We start from the raw sequence: 20,684 nt of genomic DNA, 5'->3' as shown, positions 1-20,684 counted from the left end.
AAGTAACACTGGACTATGTCTGCCCTACCCCCAACACTTGGGATGTCACAAAGCAATCTTTCCAGGTGAGAGTAATATGCAGAGTCATACAATCACTGTTGTTCTTTCAACGCCCAGTTCTACGTTTCCAAGGCACTGCAGCTCAGAGGTATAAGCCCTGCCTACTATTCTTATCTCCATGCAGCTCACCCACATATTTTATGCCCAATAGGTCCAAAGATACTCAATTCAGGGGAGTGTATTTCTCCCATTGATTAAGCCATTGACTGGGATGCCTACATCCCATATAAGAGTCCCTGGGTTTGAGTTTTGGCTCTGCTTCTGATTTCAGTTTCCTGCTAATGTGTACCCTAGGAGGTAGTGGTGATGGTTCAAGTAATTGGGCCCTGCCACCCATGTAGAAGACCTGGGTTGAGTTCCTGGCTCCATGCTTCAGTCTGGCCCAGCCCTGACAATCATGAGCATCTGGATAATGAGCTAGCAGATGGGCACTCTCTCTCAGAAGAAAAAAAAATAAGCCTTTCACACACATATCATACGCCTTCATGATTCACTGCCTCTGTATATATTCTTCCCTTCATCCACAACACCAGGACAACTTTGTCTATGTCCTCTGCCTGGCTAAACTCTAACTTGTTCTACAAATGGCAGTTCAGGTGCAGGTGTTTCCCCTACATTAAGATACTGGGTAAGATGCGCATGTCCCACTTCAGAGTTCCTAGGTTCAATTCCCAGTTCTGCTTCCTGACTCAAGCTTCCCATCAATGCACAATGTAACTGATTTCTCACTCAAGTAAATGCTTCCCATGTGAGAGACCTGAATTGCATTCCCAAATCCTAGCTATAGCTCAAACCAACCCTGGCCATTTCAGATATCTCTGCAGTGAATCAGCAGATGGGCACTCTCTCTGTGTCTGTCTGTCTCTGTCTAATGTCTGTTTCTCTCCCTTCTCTCTCTTCTCTATAAAGTTCTTTTTCCAAATATGGGGAAAAAACTGCAGTTCAGCTTTCATATGCTCCAAAATCCGTGCCCAACCCCATACATTGCCCACTCTATGCTTTGCAAATTATTTAATTTTTTTTATTTTTTTTTGCTTTTAGGTCTGATTTCCCTACTTGACTGAGAACTCCTCAAGGGCATGGATAATATCTTATTCGCCCTTATCACCTCTAATGCCTAGCAAATAATTCCTGCTCAATGAATGCTTACGAACTGAATTATCATCCTTGTCATTTTGCTGATGAAGAAACTGAGACTGAGAAACATTAAGCAATTTCCTTAAAGTGTACAAGCTACCAGACCAGAAACCGAGGATTTTAAACCCAATTCATAGACTCAAAATGCAACATGCTATCTTCTTACCACAACTTCCTAACATGGAAAAGATGAAGATCTAATAAAATAGTGTTGGGAAAGGTGATCAGGAAAGTGAGCAGTACTAAACAAAAAAGAACTGATAAGCTCAATTAAGAGGGAACACTAGTATGCATAGTAATCAGAAAGAGGGCCAATGCTTCCATCTTCAAATTCAGCTCATAATACTCACTGCACGGTGCTGCCGGGAGGCTCAATGGGGGCACGTGATGGAACATGTCTTATGTTAGTGCATGGCACACAGCAGGTATTCAAGGAATGGTGGCTCTTATTATTACCGTATCACTTATTATTATTACTATTATTACAATATCATTCATTTGCATTATTTACATTTCTAAAACACAAACCAGTACTAGGAATTGAGTCAGAGTACTGACAAGAAGAAATCATTTCCAACTCCAATTCGGGGAAATCAAAGTAATGACTTCCACATCCTCCCATCTTCTAATTCAGGAAACAAGTTCCTCTTTCTAGTCCAAAGAGAATCTTACATTAAAACTGCTTACACTGACACCAGGGCAGTTTTGCAAGCAGACATTCAACGAAAAAGGAAGAAGAAAAGAAAAACTGGAACGAGGGCTTGCTCTCAGCTGCTAGGAGGATCTGAAAGCGGTGTCTGCTGAGTCTGTCTTGGGCTTTGCAATAAATACTCCTGAAAAGGAGACAGGGGGTCTAAATGGTGCTACTGTCTACAAGGGGAGCTTTAACATCCAGCATTTGGAAAGTAACATGGCTATCGAAACAAAAGGAAAAGACTGCAGGCTCATTTGCTTATCAACACCTGCTCCCTCGTCAGCTAAGTTTCCACAGCCTTGGGACAAACTGCATGCTGTAGCACGAGATGAACGTATGGGAACCAGAACTGAAAAGTGCTTTGGTAATTGGGAGGCCAGCAACGAAGGAGGGCTTTAGGGTTGTGAGTAATTAAATGGCCAGGACAACAGCATGGGTAAGAATGTTGGAAACTCTGTTTGGGATGTTTCACCAGAGCCCCATCCCATCTCCAACTCACATTCAAAGTGCAGTGGCAGATTTTGTGCTTGAAGATTTTTTCAAAAGCAGTTTTCAATAGACTGAGACTAATTCTTGGCTCTCTCTAATTTCATAGGAACAAGTCATACAGGAGAGGTTTTCCATGGAAAATACTAGCAATGGAGAAAAATTGGCCTGATCTTTCTCCAAATCTTGGCCTACCTAAATTGGATTTTCATGTACCACATGTAGTGGCTAACAAATGAACCTTGAAGTGCTTCCAACAATTTGCAAAGAGCACAATACTTAAACTAAGACACTGAGAGCCAGTTAAAGGGCTAAGAGACATAATGAACTACTTTTAGAATACAAATAATGGACTGAATAGCTTTTATCTTAAAAAAATCTCTGCATTTGTGTGTGTGTGTGTGTGTAAAAGATCAAGTTCTTCCAAGTGAGTGAATTATTTTCAGTGTGTTAAACATATCTTGCCATCTTGGGAAGTAGGCGAAGATTTGAAGGGCAGAAGAAAAGATATTAACTGGATAAAGAATTTGAACATTACACAGAATGTGCTATTCCAACTTTAGGCGATAGCTGAATTATTTTAAAAATGTAATTCTATGGGACTGGTACTGTGGCATAGCTGGAAAACCTGCCACCTATGATGCCAGCATCCTATATGGGTGCTGGTTTGTGTCTTGGCTCCTCCACTTCTGATCTAGCTCCCTGCTAATGCACCCGGGAAAGCAGTGGAATATGGCCCAAGTGCTCGGGCCCCTGTCCACCCAGGTGGCAGACCTGAATGAAGCTCTTGGCTCCTGGCTTTGGCCTGGCTCAGCCCTGATCACTGTGGCCACTTCGGGAGAGAACCAGCAGATGGAGGCTCGCTCTCTTCCTCTCTCTCTCCCTCTCTCTGTAAACTCTGACTTTCAAATAAATAAATAAACCTAAAATAATGGAATTCTGGAAATTGATTCATACACATTTTAAACACCTGCTACCACAGAGTTCTATAGTACAGACTTCTTAAAAGCAATTCACCCATATTTCTGCAAATTTTCTTTGCACAATGTGACATACAACTTATAATAATAAATGTCTGAAAAATCAGAGGTACTTTCAGAGCACCTGACATAATTAACTAAGAGAATTTTCACTCAACATAGAGGTATCTGCTTCAATGCAAAAGTAGACCATATAAAGTCATGGCATCAGAAGACAGTGACAGACTGGATTAATTAATAGTTAACTGGCATTTTTCTCTGAGATACAGTCATAGGTATAACCCCCCAAAATGTAACACAAACAAGAACTTACCTGCTTAGCACCCGGCTTCTGCTCCATTGGTGTCATGGTGAGTGTTTTAGTCTCCTTCTCATACCGGCAATAGTATTTCACCCAGGATATTCCCAACGCCCCTACAAAGACAGGCAACAGTGAGCCGCTGGAATCATCCCTCCGATGAAGGATGCTGTTTACAGCATGCTCATCAGATTCTAGATGCAGCCCCACCCTGTCCCTGAGCTCCTGCTTTCCACTGTCCTGTCTACTACAAATATGGAGAGTTTAATTTTTACCAACTGCTTTCCACATCTGCTCCTCGGTTGGTCCAAACATGATTCCTTTGCCACCTTCCCTATGAGTGGTACCACTATATATCCCAAAAGCTGGAGATGTCAGTCATCTGCTCTTTCCCAATCACCTGGCTTCTTTGATTGAACATTGGGTTCTGCCCTTCTATCCCCTATATCTCTCCTACTGATGTCTCCGTCTCCTCCTTTCCATTCCTTTTAGCACTGAAGTAGTTAAGGACCCCTTGGCTGTCTTATTTTAAAATATTTTATAAGATATTTCAAATAAAACAAAAATTTAGGAGCACCCCTCAAAAAAATAATCCAGCTCAAAATATCAATAATGCTGATATTTAACCTGACAAGTGGGAGAATACATCTTTGAAAATCATGAGAAGTTAATTGTTCTATGAGCAGGGAATCTGGATGATATCGCTGCTGAAGTGCCGTGGTTTCTGAATTGTGTTGGATTTTGCTACCAGGAACCTCTGCCTACTCCCTGGGTAGAATAACTCTGAGACTGAAGTCACAGGCCTTAAGGGCACTGGATAATAGATCAAAAGGAAAGTCAAATAGCATGTACAGGTTTGCATAATGTTATTTAGTACATAAAAAAGCAGCCTGAATCCTCTGTGACGTTTAATGAGTAGACTCATTAACCCATTTTACTTGCTTAGCAATGAACAAAGCTGTCTTGTTCACTGAAATCATGCTGGTCACTAAATGCCTGAAGAGCATCCACGTGATTCTCAAACAGTAGTCGGTGTAGGGTATACTGGTAGGAGCTCTGGTTTTAGCATCTCACAGTCCTGAACCTTAGGGCTACCATTTGTTACTCAGGAGACTTTCAGATGGTGACCTCTGAACCTCAGTGGCCTCATGTGTAAAATGGGTATAAGATAAAATCAAAGATTAAATATGACTGTTTTTAAAGCATTTAGCACTATATGTGGCACATGGTGGGTATACTAAATATGAAGGTTCTTCAAAAGCTTCATGGAAAATAGGCATTAAGAAAAAATTATATGTGGATTACAAAAAAAAAAAAACTCTGCACCAAAATAAACTCGTACTAACTGTGGTAACATGCATGAACAGGATCTAGTTTGAGGTACTAAGAGGAGTAAAACATCAGTTTGAAAAGAGCCTGGAATTATGGCTTAGCGAGTTAAGCCATTGCCTGTAATGGGGCACCCCATATGGATGCTGGTTCAAGTCCTGGCTGCTCCACTTCTGATCCAGCTCCCTTCTACTGTGCGTATGAAAGCAGCAGAAAATGGCCCAAGTATTTGGATCCCTGCACCCACGTGGGAGACCCAGAAGAATCTCCTAGCTTTGGCCTAGCCTAACCCCAGACATTTGGGGAGCAGAGCAGCAGATAGAAGATCTCACCCTTTCTCTGTCTCATCTTCTCTCTCTGTAACTCTGCCTTTCCAATAAAATAATTTTTTTAAAAAAATTCTCTCAAAAAAGAAAAGAGCTCTGATCAGAGCAGCATGAATTCTGTTCAAATTGAAGCCAGAAGAAATATTAAATTTATGATGAACCTTGGGTGGAAGAATGGTTAAGTTACCAATGCTTTACAAAAAGTTTATGGAGACAATGCCTCAAAGGAACCATCAGTTAACCAATGGATCATCATCTTCAAAAGGAAGAGACAATGTTGAAGATGAAGCCCACAGCAGCAAACTGTTCATGTCAATTTACCAGGAAAAAAAATTTAACCTTGACTATGCCTTAATTGAAGAATTATGATGAATTGCAGAGGCAACAGCCAACCGCATAGGCATCTCAGCTTACACAATTCTGATCAAAAAACTAAAGTGATGCAAACTTTCTGCTTGATGGGGGCCCACATCAGCTATAAACAAGTGCAGAGCTCTCAATGGGATTTTGAAGCAAGTAGGTTCAAGATTCCGAAGCATTTCTTTGATGAACTATAATAGAGGATCAAACTATCTGAATAGACATTTCTCTAAAGAAGAAATACAAATAGCCAAGTCATATAGGAAAGAATGTCCAGTGTCACTGATAGAGTAATGCAAACCAAAACCAAAATGAGGTATCATCTCAGTGCAGTTAGAATGGCTACTATAGAAAAGACAAAAAACGACTAATGCTGGTGAGGATGTGGAACAAAGGCAATCCTTTCCTTATACACTATTTGCATGAACATAAATTAGGATAGCCATCATGGAGAAAAGTACAGAAGTTGCTCAAGAAAAAAACAATCTAAAAATGAATCTACCACATGACCCAGCTATCCCACTTTTGAGAATGTATCTGAAGGAATTGAAATTGGCATATGAAAGAGATACCAGCAAATGAACTCCCATGTCTATTTGCAGCACTTTTTCACAATAGCTAAGATACAGAATCAACCTAGGTGTCCATGAATGGATAAAGATAATGGAATACTATTATTACAAAAAGAATGGAATGCTGTTGTCGTTTGCTGCAAGATGGAGAGAACTACAGATTATGTTAAGTGAAATAAGCCAAACACAGAAAGGCAAATATCATATGCACAATTGATAAAAAAAAAAGATCTGAACTTAGAATAGTGATTACCAGACACCAGGAAGGTGAGGAAAGGGGGACAGAGAGAGGTTGGATAAAAGGTATCAAGACCTAATTCAATAGAGATAATGGGTTTTAGTGTTCCACAACACATAGGTGTACTATAAATCACAACAATACACTCTATACTATGTAAAGAACTGGAGGAAAAGAGCTGGTAGGAAGAGTACAGAACTTGGGATGCTGATTGCCTTATCAGTTCCTACTGTATATGTTGAAATATTACACTGTCCCCATAAAGGTTGTACAAGTGTTACATGTTAACAAAAATATTTTTAATAAAATAAAGAAAAAAGAGAACTCATGACTTTATCAGAATGATACTGATGAAAAAAAAAAAAAAAGCCATCGAAGCAATGGCTTCCAAGAGCAGAAGTGGTACAGTAAAGCAAAATCATCCCAACAGTATTTGGGGATACTCAAGGCATTTTGCTAGTTGACTTTCTGGAGGACTAAAGAATGGTAACATCTGTTTACTATGAGAGTGTTTTGAGAAAGGGAGCCAAAGCTCTAGCAGAAAAATGTCCAGCAAAGGTTTAGCAGAGAGCATTTCTCCATCACAACAATGTTCCAACTCATTACTCTCATCAAACAAGGGCAATTTTACGAGTGTCAATGAGAAATCATTAGACATTTACATCAGTCTTGCTTGGGCTTCTTCCAAATTATTTTTGCTCTTTAATATTAAAAAAAAATCTTTAAGGGGCACCCATTTTTCATCAGTCATTAAAGCTAAAAAGATTTCATTAACATAGTTAAATTTCTAGGACCCTCAGTTCTTTGGGGATGGGCTAAAAATGCTGGTATCTTATGTTGAAAAATAGTTTTTATCTCTTATTTTTACTATTTAATTATATTTTCCATGAACATTTGAAGTCCTCTCATATTATTTCTCCATCTCCTTTCCTCCACCTCTCAGAGTTATGAGGATTGAAAACTAAAAATTTCCATTTTGAATCTCAGAGAAACAGTTAAATTTTACCATCCCACAGCATTTATAAGAAAAACTCATATCTTCCCTTCAAATTCCCTTTGCTGTTTGTTTTCCCTAATCCCAGCCTGCATTCCAAGAGTTGTAGGTATTAGATGGGTCTGTGAATGATATGCATGCCCAGAGTTTGGGAATATTAAGTGCAACAGGTGGCAGCCTAGTATAACCCAGTGGGTACTCCTGTGTTCCCACACACATTTCTCTTGCGTATATAGATAGCCTTCGATGGTTGGTTGTCCTGGAAGTTTGCATGTCTGGGGAGCTTCTTTCATCCTCTTCTTAAGTTCTTCCATCTCTTCCCGGGTGCTGGAGAAATGATTTCTTGTCTGTCAAGACACCATCATCATCATCATCATCATCATCATCACCACCACCACCACCACTATTATCATGAATAAGTCTTTATTGGTCAGAGACTATAGACAGCATGTGCTACAACATAACCAAAAACAAACGGTGCATGCATAGTGACTAGAAAACAACTTTAAAGAGTTTAATGACAATACAGACTAGAAGAGAGAGAAATATAAAAGATGATATATTCATGAAACCACAACGGGGGAATTTTTTTTTCCTCATGGGAATTATGTAACGCCGCAATAAAAACTCAGAATTCTGAGCATAGGATTGACCCATGCTTTACAACAGGGAGACTGTAACAGGGAATGAAATATATGAGAGAGTGGGGCTGGCTTTGTGGCACAGTGGGTTAAGCTACTGCTTGCAATGCTGGCATCCCATATGGGAGTGCCGATTTGAGTCCTGGCTGCTCCACTTCCAATTCAGCATGCTGTTAATGTACCTGGGAAATCAGCAGAACATAGCCCAAGTGCTTGGGCACCTGAATTCACATGGGAGACCCAGATGGAGTTCCAGGGCTCCTGGCTTCAGTCTGGCCCAGCCCCAGCCATTATAGCTGTTTGGGGGGAGTGAATCAGCAGATGGAGGATATTTTCTCTCTCTCTCTCTCTCTCTCTCTCTCTCTCTCTGTGTATATATATATATATATATATATATGATTTATTTATACCACAACTTATCAGTATTTCTCATCTAAAAATACATCCATGAATCAAGTATCATAACACCTAGTCCAAATTTACCACCTCAGTGATGCCTTCCCCGACTCCACCAGACAGCTAACTTTTACATTCTCTGTTCTTCCAGAACTTTGATCTTGAATCTTCTGTAGTATGTATCATAAGGAAGAGTTACAATTTACTGTGTTTATGTCTCTCTCCTTTAGCAACTATATATTCCTTCAAGAAAGAAAAACTCACATGCCTCATTATGTTCATTATGGCATATCAATGCCCTTTACAATGCCTGGCAGAGGGCAAATGCTCCCTGTATCCAGAAATATTTGTTAAGTAAGGTTAAATAAGTGAATGAATCAAATAATATATCTGACAGCATACTCATATATGTCCCATCATATGGAAAAGCTGTGTCAATGATCATCTAAGAGAACTACCATGGGAAATAAATAAAACTTTTAAAATATAATTTATTTAACTCTAATAAGTAGTGAGAAAAAGGAAGGAATGCATGTTTGTATTAATAAAACCCACAGCAAAAGTATCTTGACCAACCAGGGAAGTAGCTTAAGACTGTATTCTGATCTCGGAAAGACATAGTAAACTAGCAAATTTTAATAAATGTTGGCTAGATGGAGGTGCCAGTGGGTGGAAGGGTGGGTCTGAACAATAGTTAGCCTCAACAGCAGGGAACAATTGAAACTGGAAAAGCAAAGACAGTCCAGTACCTTAAAACATTTGCATTCCACATCACCATGCTCTGAAAAACTGGCCTGCAATAACCTAGATCTCCAACGCCTAGGACAATGGGACTGAAATTGAACCAGAATGAAAAGACAGGTGAAGAAAACCACATGCAAACTCACATTCTGCAAACTGAGCTGGAGCTGCTGTTTGTATGGGAGGAAATCCTGTGTGAGCTCCACAGTCAAGCTGTTGGAAATGAAGAGGCTATGAAGAAAGGCCAAAACCTAGGGATGACACATAAAAATACCTTTATCTTCAGCACCTTTTAATTAAACAAACAAAAGAACAGTGAACTCAGAAAAGAAGATCCACAGTGTTTACTCGGTATAGTGTTAAAAGCAGTCATGGAAATACAAAGGGCTCTACACAGAACTATTCTTGCATTAGAGGAAAGTGTACCCTGGACTTGGAAAATAAGATGTATTTTTCACTGAAGAAACAAACACTTTCAATAAAATGGAAAAGTTACAATTAAAGGTATCATTAATTAAAACTGTGATGTGCAATCAATTTTATGCCTTTCAGTACTGTCAGTGCAATGTCAAATATTTAAGGCTAGAGTAAATATTTAAAACAAGAGGAACTTTATACACAGTGACTGAGGGTGTAAAAACTGCTTTGGAGAATAATTGTACATTACATGGAAAAGTTTTAGATATGAAAGGGAAAAATATGGCATTTGGAGGAATGTTATAATGGGCATCTTTTGGAGAAAAGCAAAGGAGGAAAAGGCACCTCTCATATATAAACTAACCTGAACTTTACTCATAATGAGTTGCATATTTAGGAATAATTGGAAACAATGTTATAAACTATTAATATTATTTTTCAACTTTCAGTGTAGATTTTGGTTTCAGTGTTTTTAAAGCAATTTATTTTTATTTATTTTTATATTTAATAATAATTGCCACACTCATTTCATATGTAGATATTATATAATATAAATAGCGCATACATTTTTTTCTTGAATGTAGTGATACTAATATTACATAACATAGGATTCATGGCAAGGATCCTAAAGTGAGGAAAGAAGAGTTTACTACTATGTACAGGATAAAATGCAGTGAAGACAATATTTATAACTATCTATAGACCAAATTATATTACAACCAAACATCATTTATACTCTATCAGGAAATGATACAATCACTCATTCAGACATTCAAGCCAGAAACTAAAGAATCATCCCCAATTTCTCCTTCACTCACATTCTACTTGAATCCACCAGTGATTCCTGCTAGGTCTGCCTCCAAAATATATCTTTAATCCAGCCATTCTTTAATAGTCTCATTTCTACCACCCTAACTCAAATCCACACCTCCTTCTGCCTACATTTAGCAGTCTCCTAACTGGTTTCTTCAATTCCACGGATGGCCCCTTCCTAGCCATTCTCCACATAACAAAACTGAGTCCATCGTACCCTGCTTAAAACACTCATTGGGGCCAGCACTGTGGCATAGTAGGTAAAGCTGCTGCCTGCAGTGTCGCCATCCATACGGGCACCAGTTCAAGTCCTGGCTGCTCCACTTCCGATCCAGCTCTCTGCTGTGGCCTGGGAAAGCAGTGGAAGATGGCCCAAGTCCTTGGGCCCCTGTACCCATGTGGGAGACCTGGAAGAAGCTCCTGGCTCCTGGCTTCAGATAAGTGCAGATTCAGCCATTGCGCAACTGGGGAGTGAACCAGTGGATGGAAGATCTCCCTCTCCTTCTCTCTCTCCCTCCCTCTCCATCTCCCTCTCCCTTTCTTTCTTTCTCCCTCCCTCCCTCCTTCCTTTCATGTCTCTCTATCCTTCTGTCCTTCCCTACCCACCTATCGGTCTCCCTCTTCCCCTTGCTACCCCTTTCCCCTTATCCTCTCTCCCATCTTTCCTCCATCTCTCTACCTCTATATCTTGCTCTCACTCTTTCAAATAAATAAAATTAAAATTAAGCATCCTTTGGGCTAGTGTTGTGGTGTGGCAGGTTAAGTAGCCACCTGTATTACCACAATCCCATAAAGGTGCTAATTCATGTGCCAGCTGCTCCACTTCCCATGCAGCTCTCTGCTAATGGACTAGGGAAAGCAATGGAGGATGGTCCAAGTATTTGGGCTCCCATCATTCATGTGGGAGACTGAGATGAAGTTCCTGTCTCCAGTCTGGCTCAGCTCTGGCTGTTGTGGCCATCTGGAGAATGAACAAGCAGAAGGAAGATCTCTCTCTTTCTCTCTCTCTTCCTCCCTCCCTCTCTCCCTCTCTCTTCCCTCCCTCTTTCTGTAACACTTTCAAATATATAAATCAACAGATCTTTAAAAATAAAATGGGGCCAACACTGTGCTATAGTAGGCTAAGCCTTCACCTGCAGTGCTGGCATCCCATATGGACGCCAATTCAGGTCCTGGCTGCTCCTCTTCTGATCCAGCTCTCTGTTTATGGCCTGGGAAAACAGTGGAAAATGGCCCAAGTCCTTGGACCCCTGCACCCACGTGGGAGACCCAGAAGAAGCTCCTGGCTCCTGGCTTCAGATTGGCCCAGCTCCAGCTATTGTGGCCATTTGGGGAGTGAACCAGCAGGTGGAAGACCTCTCTCTCTCTGTCTCTTTCTCTTTCTGTCTGTAACTTTACCTCTCAGATAAATAGATAAAATCTTTTAAAATAAATAAAATCAAGCATACTTTTGAAATCGAATTTGGCACGTTGCTTTTGGCAATATGTTAGAGACTGAAGTAGAAAAAATACATAATATAGAAACAAAAACTATACACTGGGAAGTCATTGAGTGCAAGGGATATGAGTATCCAGCACAGTACCTGGTTTATGATGTGTAAAGAAATTTTCTAAAAGCATGAAAGGAAAGAGGGGAAGTGAAGAAAATAGGAAGTGTGTTACAGAAATTGAGAGAAGGAAGAAAGGAAAGAGAAGAAAGGAAAGAAGAAAAACCCCAGTAATAGAGAGAGAAAATGAGGGATTGAAGACAGAATGAAGAGGGCAAAAAAAAAAAAATAAGCCAATGTGACAGTGATCTAGACAGTCAGTATTAAGCACTGACTCTCATTCTTTGAGATTCCACTTTCACGGTCAAAGTTCTCCCATATTTACCTGGAATTTAATAAATAGTTTTAGACCACTCATCAATAGATAGAACTTACTGGCTCCACGATATTGAACTTCTTGGACTCCTGAACTTCTTGGATTTGATAAACATAATCGAGGGAGGACTCAAAGAAGTTGTGTCTCTCCTTGTCCACCTGGAGGTCTGCCTGCCGACAGGAACAAATATTTCAAATTGGCACAGTCATTCCTGAATTTCAGCACGTATAGACTTAACAGACTGAGAGAGCTAGAGGACAATGTACCACCAACTAGTGATCCTATTCTTTCATGCAACTGATAGGGAATATGAAGCCAAGAGGTAAAAGTGACTGACGCAAGGCTTCCAGTTTCTGGCGTGATGTGCATCAGGCCTAGAAGTCATCATATCCTTTCCCACACCAAGAAAAAAGTTAAGTAAGAGGAAAGCCAATAACTTTTTAAGCTCCAATAGAGAATTGAAGTCGGAAGGAAAACTCCTCCACAAACTGGCTAGAGAGGTGAATGCAGAGGACCAGACTTACCAGAGCAGAAGCCAAGAGCTCTGGTGCTGTGACCAGTACTGGGGAGATTACACCCTTATTTAAGAACACTCTAAGGAAATCCAAAGGCAGAAACAAGAATAGCAGAGGAAATGTTAGCCTCAGACAACTATAGGTACAGCAACCTTCGCAGGCTTAATTCCTAGCCAGATAAACATAAAACATCAGATCTATTTATCTCAGTTTCTTTGATCTCAAAATCACTTCTGACTTTCAACAAGAAATGGAAAGACACGTTCAATGACCCAAAAAAAAAAAAAAAAAAGCTGGAGAGAAAGAGAAAGAGCAAGCATCAGAACCAAACCTAGGCATGGAAAAGATTGTGGAATTATCGAACTATGAATTTAAAATAACTATGATCAATATGATAAAAGCTTTAGTGGGCAAAGAATACAAGCAAAAATAGATGCTATTATTAGCACATGGATGAACTGGAAGAAATAATCCAACGGAAATCCTTAAAATCAAGAACACATAGCAGAAATGAATGACTGTAAAGGCCTCACTGATAGATTGGACATGACTGAGGAAACAATCAGTAAGTTTGAAATAATATCAACAGAAAATTCCAAAACTTAAATGTAACAAGAAAAATAAACAATGAATAACATGGAGTAGAATATCTAATTTTTCTACTTAAATATTCAATTTAATTACTGAACTACTGGAAATTACAAAAGCTATAACATATGTACCCTCAGAATACTGCAATATGAAATAGAGAAATTAAATCTTTGAAATAATGATGACTCAGAATTTATCAAAATGAAAGGCATCAAACTTCAGATATATGAAACTCAGATTACACCACCAAGGAAAAATATTAAAAAAAATCTATGTGTAGGCATATCATATTCAAATTGTTAGAAAAAAAAGACAAAGAGAAAATTTTGAAAGAAGCTACAGAAAAAAGCTTACATCTAGATGAGCAAGGATATGCAATACATCGGACTTCCCTTAAGAAACCACACAAAGAAGAGAATGAAATAAAATATTTAACTTGTTGAAAGGTGAAATAAACACCAACTTGGAATTCTGTATACAGTTAAGATATCTTTCAAAAGTGATGGGAAAATAAATACTTTGCCAAATAAACAAAAATTGAAGGACTCTGTCATCATTAGACTTGTCTTAAAAGAAGTTCTCCAGACAGAAGGAAAATGAGACACATCAGAAATATAGACCTATACAAGAAAAAGAAGAACAGTAGATGAGGAATGAATGAAGGTAATGGTTCATATATTTCTTATTCTTAATTGATGATTATCACTTACAAATAAGTGAAAAGAATGACAGCAGTATTACAAAAGACTGAAGGAAAAACTAAATTATAAGGTTGTTATACCACCCATACAGCAGTGTAGTGTTATTTCAGAGTAGACATGGATTAGCTGTTAATGCATATTTTAAGCTCTAGGGAAACCACTTAAATTTTAAAAAGAAAGAAATATCATTGACATGCTAGAACAAAAAATGAAATCATATATCATTTTCAAATAAAGCAAGAAAAGGCAGAAAAAGACTAAGAAAAAAAAAAAAAATAAGGTCATCTCTCCTTGGAGACACAAATGTAAGCAGCTATTCAAGCACCAATCTACTTACAAGCTATAGGGAAGTCAGGTGAGAGATCATAGTGCCTGGCTGTAGTATGACAATGAGAAAAGACACATTGAAGAAAGAGGAAGAGTCACCCATGTCAGCCCTCTCCCAACTCCAAGCAGCACAGCACAGAGAGAGATGCCACTTGGGGGAAGTAGAGGGAATTAAGCACAGGCATTAGTACCAGGCCACAGTGAAGCCCAGTGCCAGCAAAAACCCCATAGCCCCTGGCCCCAGGCTGGTACCCACAGACTGAGCATCTGGAACTGTCGGCCAAGAAGTCAAGGGACGGCTCCCTCCACCTCTGTTCCAACTTTGGGCAGCACAGAGCAGAGGAAAGCGAGCGAAGGACTAGATGTCACAGAGCAAGGAGCTACACTATGGACTTAAAAGAATGCAAACTGAGCACAGACCTTCTGCTCTGTCCCTCAAGATCAAACTTGAGCCAACATGGGCTTTGTGGCAGGAAAAGGGTAAGCAGGAGATCTCTGGAAGTCTCTACTCCTGCCACAGACACCTGAGGCATTTGTGCTGGAGAATTTCACGGCTCTCATGGTCCCTGAGCCTTGCTTGGGAAGCTTCCAGGTGACCACACTGCTGCACTGCCCCCAGAGAAAAGAGCTCAGCCCACATTGCACCTTCCTCACACAAACTCTTGCTGAATGCAGCCATCTTGAGATCCTATCAATACAGGGTCCTCTGAAGCAACCAGGCAACTGCACTCAGAAGTTCTGTTGACCCAGGCCTTATGAGCCAGTCTGGAGGATGTTCCCACTCCTCTCTTGGTCCCAAGAAGAATATGGACAATGACCTGAAAGAATCAGCCTGAAGATGCTCCTATAAAATAGACAGGCAGTCCTGTCCACCCTCCTGTTACCCTGGAAGTAGCAGAGTAGCATTTCCCATGCACTTTTGGCCCCTACAAGTCACAAGAGAAACTGAGAAAGCTATATGAACACTACACTAAAATGCACATCTGTAACCAAAGCCAACACATTATTTCCAACCAACACCCAGGGACATATTGCTAGCACAAAGTCTCTTCCTATGAAAGCCATCTTGTAAAATTGGTAGAAGCAACGGATCCACCAGATGTACAAATATCAAGGAAGGGACAGGAAAAGCAGGAGAAAAACCAAAGTAACATGACACCTCTAAAGTTACATAAAAACTCTAGTAACAGACCACAAAGAAATGGAAATTGATGAATCTCTTGACAAAGAATTCAAAATAATTTAAGAAAACATAATGAGACACAAGAGAATGCCGGCACACAATTTAACAGTAGAAAGACAATTCATGGCAATTTCTTACAAAATTAAACATCTTCTTACCATAGTATCTTTGGTATTTTTCCCCCAAAAAAACAAACAAACAAACAAACAAAAAACCACAAAACCTGCACAGAAACTTTTTTACAGCTTTATTATTGCCAAGTTCAAGAAAAATCCAAGATGCCCGTCATTAGGCAAATGGCTAAAAACGGCAGTGGTATATCCAGACAATGAGTGGTATATCCAGACAATGGAATATTATTTAACATTAAAAAGTAGTGAGACATCAAGTCATGAAAAGACAGAGAGGAAGTTTCAATATGTATTGCTAAGTGAAAGAATCCAGTCTGAAAAGTCTGCATACTATGATTCCAACTGTATGACATTCTAGAGAAGACAGAAATATGGAGTCCATAAAAAGATCACTAGCTGGTAGCAGTTTGTAGGGAGGAAGGTGGGATGAATAGGTAGAGTTGAAGTATTTTTATGGCAGTGAAATTACCCTGTATGACACTGTAAAGGTAGATATATATATAAAACACATTCATCAAAATCCATAGTGCATACAATACATTGGTTCATCAGTTATAGCAAATGTTCCACAGTAATGCAAGACATTAATAATAGGGGAGACTGTTGGGGGAAGGATTAGGAGTATATGGAAGCTTTCTGCACCTTCCATTCAATTTTTCTATAAAACAAAAAGTGATCTAAAAATAAAATCTCTTAATTTAAAAAAAATTAAATTTTTCCCCATGTCCCCCAGGTAATTTTTGGTTGAACAAGTATAAATACTGCATTCTTAAAAATCAAGAAAGCCCCAGGGATAGCTATATGTATTACCAAACTCTTAGAACACTCCCCCTAGTTTGGTAATTTCTAGGAGGACTCACAGGACTCAGCATAAAATCATACTCATAGCTAAGATTTATTTCGATGAAAGTACACAAAGAAAAACCAGAGAAGCAAAAAGTTACATGGGGCCAAGTCCAGAAGAAATGAAGTGTAAGGTGCCAAGATATTTTTAAGTGGTATTACACAGGACACAATTATTCATTTAACAAGTTCTAACAACACAGGTAAAATGTTATCTACCATGGAAGCTCATCAGAGATGGAGCACCCTAGGTTTTTCTAGGGGCTAGTCACACGACACCCTCTGCTTGAGCACACCCCAAAATTCTAGACTCTCATAAGAAAAGAAGGTATTCAACATAAGCCACATTGTTTGTGTAGGTATTTTACATACAGTAAGCCACTCTTATCATTTAGGGAAACTTTTATATTAATGTAAGGAACTGTTTACCAGTCAGATTCCCAAATGCCAGCCACAAGCTAATCTTATAAACAGGCTCTTCTAAGCACAGTAGTCTCCGGTGTGCTATAATTAACCTGTTCTGCACAAAATAGATAGGAAAGGTATACAGCAAAAGGGTGCAAAGGAAAATGGTAGAGGACCGAAGACTTGATTTCAGTTTATAGATGAGAAGTAATCCTTCTGCTTTTCAATACTTGACTCCATCCACCACTGCAACCCTTAACCTTTCACATCAAGCTCCTATGACAATGTGATGGAAACCCACTAAACCAGCAATCAGGAGATGAGTTCCAGCTCCGCCACAATCTGTGTGATCCTGGACAAGATTATTTCTAAGTACCTTTACAGTTCATGTCAATGATCTTATTCCAGCAGATATCTCTTGTCATACTTGAATACTCAATGTCTCCACATTTTACTGGATTTTTGTTCCATTAAAAAAAAGTTCTTCATCAGTGAATTGCTTCCTTCCCTTCCCCATTATCACACTTCTGTCTCAGACCCTCTTCTCCAGATCATTGCATTCATTTCTAAAACTGATTTTCTTGCTACTAGTGTTTTCCTGATCTAACCCATCTTACAAACTCAGCCAGTTTAGGATGCATAAAAACATAATTCTACACATGTTGCTTAAATGACAAAAAGCCTTCAGTGATTCACCCAGTGCCCACAGAATTAAACGCAAACTCCCTCCTGAGCCTAGTATACCACAATGTGGCCTCAACTTGCTTGATCTTATTTTGTCTCTTACTATCCTCTGGTAGTAATGCAAATTCTAGTCAAACCATTTCCTAAACAGCCTCCACATTTTGTCAATGGGCCATTGGCTTCCATTTGAAAGTTCAATTTCTTCCTGTCAAAAACTTCAGCTATTTTTGGGCCAGTGCTGTGGTGTAACAGGTAAAGCCACCTGCAATGCTGGCATCCTATATGGAAAACAGTTCACGTTCCAGCTGCACCACTTCTGATCCAGCTCCCTGCTAACCTACCTGGGCAAAACAGAAGATGCCCCAAGTGTTTGGGCCCCTGCCAACCATGTGGGAGACCCCGATGAAACTCCTGGCTTTGGCCTGGCCCAGCATTAGCCATCTAGGGGGGTGAACCAGCAGGGGTGAACCAGCAGATGGAGGATAGATCTCTATCTCTTTCTCTCTCTCTCTCTCTCTCTCTCTCTCTGTAATTCTAATTTTCAAGATAAATAAACAAATCTTTAAAAAACCCAAAACTTTACCTATTTTTAAATGACCACTTCAAGTTGGAAGGGCAACATTTTTTCCACAAAGAAAATTCACCACATCCAAATGTAAGTCATCTATTCTCCACTTTCCCACCCCAGCAAGACTACCACACAAGGGCAGGAAAGATATCTTATTGACTCTGTAGTCCTGCTGCTCCCAACATAGTGCCCAGTATAGTATAGGCTCTCAACAAATGGTGGCTTATTTGAATCACAGCCACAGTAAGTCCCATGTAAGTAGTAGTTCCAGAACAGGATCCAAAAAATGGTAACGGACTATCTACAGGACAATGTAGAAGATACGTTAGTGATCTGCCAAATGCCACAACAACATAACCATATGCTACTGTGGAATCTACAGTCAGAGACCTGGAACTGAAAGGACTTGAGGCCATTTTTGAGTAGCACTCCTCTGTTTGCACATGGGGAACCGAGAGCAAGAAAGAAGTAAGATATCCAAGTCGACACTGTCGTTGGTCACAGTGTCGAGGAGCTGCCTCAAGAATTCAGGGCTTCAGAATCCGAAGTTTTAACTGTGAGTACAACTACCACACCTGATTTCCTGCTGACACAGGGTCTTGGGGAAGCCTTGCAACAGGAACGTGTCTCTGTTTCCAAGGCACAGTTGGCAATGGAGGGCAAGCGTCGTTAGTGAACATACCTCTTGTAACTGAGATTCTTTCTTTTTGGATGACAAGTGTAAGTGCCGGTCCAGCAAAGAATAAAACCTTTCCCCATCCTTTTCAAATTTCTTTTTCCGCTCCTAGATGTGGGAGAAAGGGCACAGATTATATGTCTGTACGTTTATTTCCGTCCACTTAGAAATGACAATGAAGGAGACAGTGTCAGGTTTCCTGTGGTCAAACTCAATAGCTCCTGAGAAGGAAAAAAAAAAGCCAACACAGAATTTACTCTTGCATTTGTCTCAGCAGTTTCAGCTTCCTAAAATACAACCCCAAATCATTCTGTCTACAGAAAGGGTAGTTCCTGTTGATACAGCTGGAGACTCTGGGAAGGTCTCTGCCTGCTCAGAGAAGCATAATTAAAAAGAGCCTGTGTGGTAGCGACCTCTTCTTCTGTCCAGTATCTTTCACATGCATTAACCACTCATTCAAATTCTTTTTAAAAGGAAGAAGAAGGAACACAAGAGTAAACTAAATGCATATCTTGAGAAGGGTAATCCATGATGCATTTATACAGTCTAATGATAAATAAACATTGCCAAGACAATAGAAACCTGGGCCTGCCTCTGAATTCATTACTCTGGGTTTTTTTTTTAAGCAATTCACTACTGTATATCAAAAGCTGATACTAAGGATGGGCTAAAATATGGAAGGTTAGCTGAAAATCAAGAATTGACAACCTTTGTGAGGGATGCTGGGCTCGGCCTGAATTAAGTTCTCTGCTGCTCAGCCCAACTGGAAGTCACATAGCCTGCAAGGTAGCACTAACAGTGCACATCTGTCACAAACTAATGCTGGCATTCTGCCATTCTCTCAACACCATGCTGGGGAATCCATGACAATGGCTTGTGTTGTCTCATAGGAAACCCAAGCTCTCACCTCTAATGAAGGTGCTTTCTTACCAGAGTAAACTTTCTAATGGAGGGAAAGAAGAAGGAGGAATCCAATATTAACATAGGCCTGAGCCAGGCCAGGCACTGTGATAGCTACTTAAAACCTATTATCTCATTTTAGTCTTCACCAGTCGGAGATGCAGAAACTGCAAAAGCAAATTAAGGTTCAAATGAGGTGAGCTAATTTTTGTTCAAGGGCACATAATATACAGGTCTATCTTACTCTCCACATGACCAAATATAGCCCAGATGACCGTGGGAGGAATAACATTCAGCAGACTTATAAATAAATAATTGGGGAGCCTTCTGAATAAAGTTCATGAAGGACTATTATTCTAGCCCGAAAATCCAAAACATAAGAGATAAAGATTTTCATAGAACAAAATAGGTAGGACAAACTGTTCCTCCAGCTGCTAAATCTATTTCACGTGGCAATTATTTGAGGAACGCATGGGAGCCAGAAAACCCACGTGCATTCTCCAGAAACAGATAAAGCCAATTTCTCCTGTGCTCCATTTTTTAAATAAAAACGGAGATTTAATTCACATATAAAATTTGCCAACTTTGAAGTGTATAGCTTAGTGGGTTTTAGTATATTCACAAAGTTCTACAATTATCACAGCTATCTAATTCCAAAATATTTCCATCACCCCCCAAAAAGAATCCCCATACATATGAGATGTCACTCTCCATTCCCCTGCCTACTTGCCTTCAAGAAGCCAGAATCTATTTTCTAGAAGAATGAATGTTTCTATCCTAGAATTTTCAGATAACTGGAATCATGCAATATGGCC

At 39.7% G+C, this 20,684-nt stretch overlaps 1 protein-coding gene across 1 annotated transcript in view; it reads right to left on the bottom strand.

Moving 5' to 3' along the window:
- The window catches only part of OPHN1 (oligophrenin 1), a 366,805-nt gene that overhangs the window by 149,304 nt on the left and 196,817 nt on the right, over positions 1–20,684 (bottom strand). The window contains exons 6-10 of the mRNA XM_062183480.1: positions 18,976–19,077; positions 12,405–12,515; positions 9,399–9,503; positions 7,692–7,821; positions 3,671–3,771 (exon numbers count right to left, since the gene is read on the bottom strand). Of these exons, the coding sequence (XP_062039464.1) occupies positions 3,671–3,771; positions 7,692–7,821; positions 9,399–9,503; positions 12,405–12,515; positions 18,976–19,077 (549 nt within the window). The remainder of the gene's footprint in view (positions 1–3,670; positions 3,772–7,691; positions 7,822–9,398; positions 9,504–12,404; positions 12,516–18,975; positions 19,078–20,684) is intronic.

This window comes from Lepus europaeus, chromosome X, assembly GCF_033115175.1.
Source record: "Lepus europaeus isolate LE1 chromosome X, mLepTim1.pri, whole genome shotgun sequence".
NCBI classification, from domain to species: domain Eukaryota; kingdom Metazoa; phylum Chordata; class Mammalia; order Lagomorpha; family Leporidae; genus Lepus; species Lepus europaeus.
This window is presented reverse-complemented; position numbering and strand designations above follow the sequence as displayed.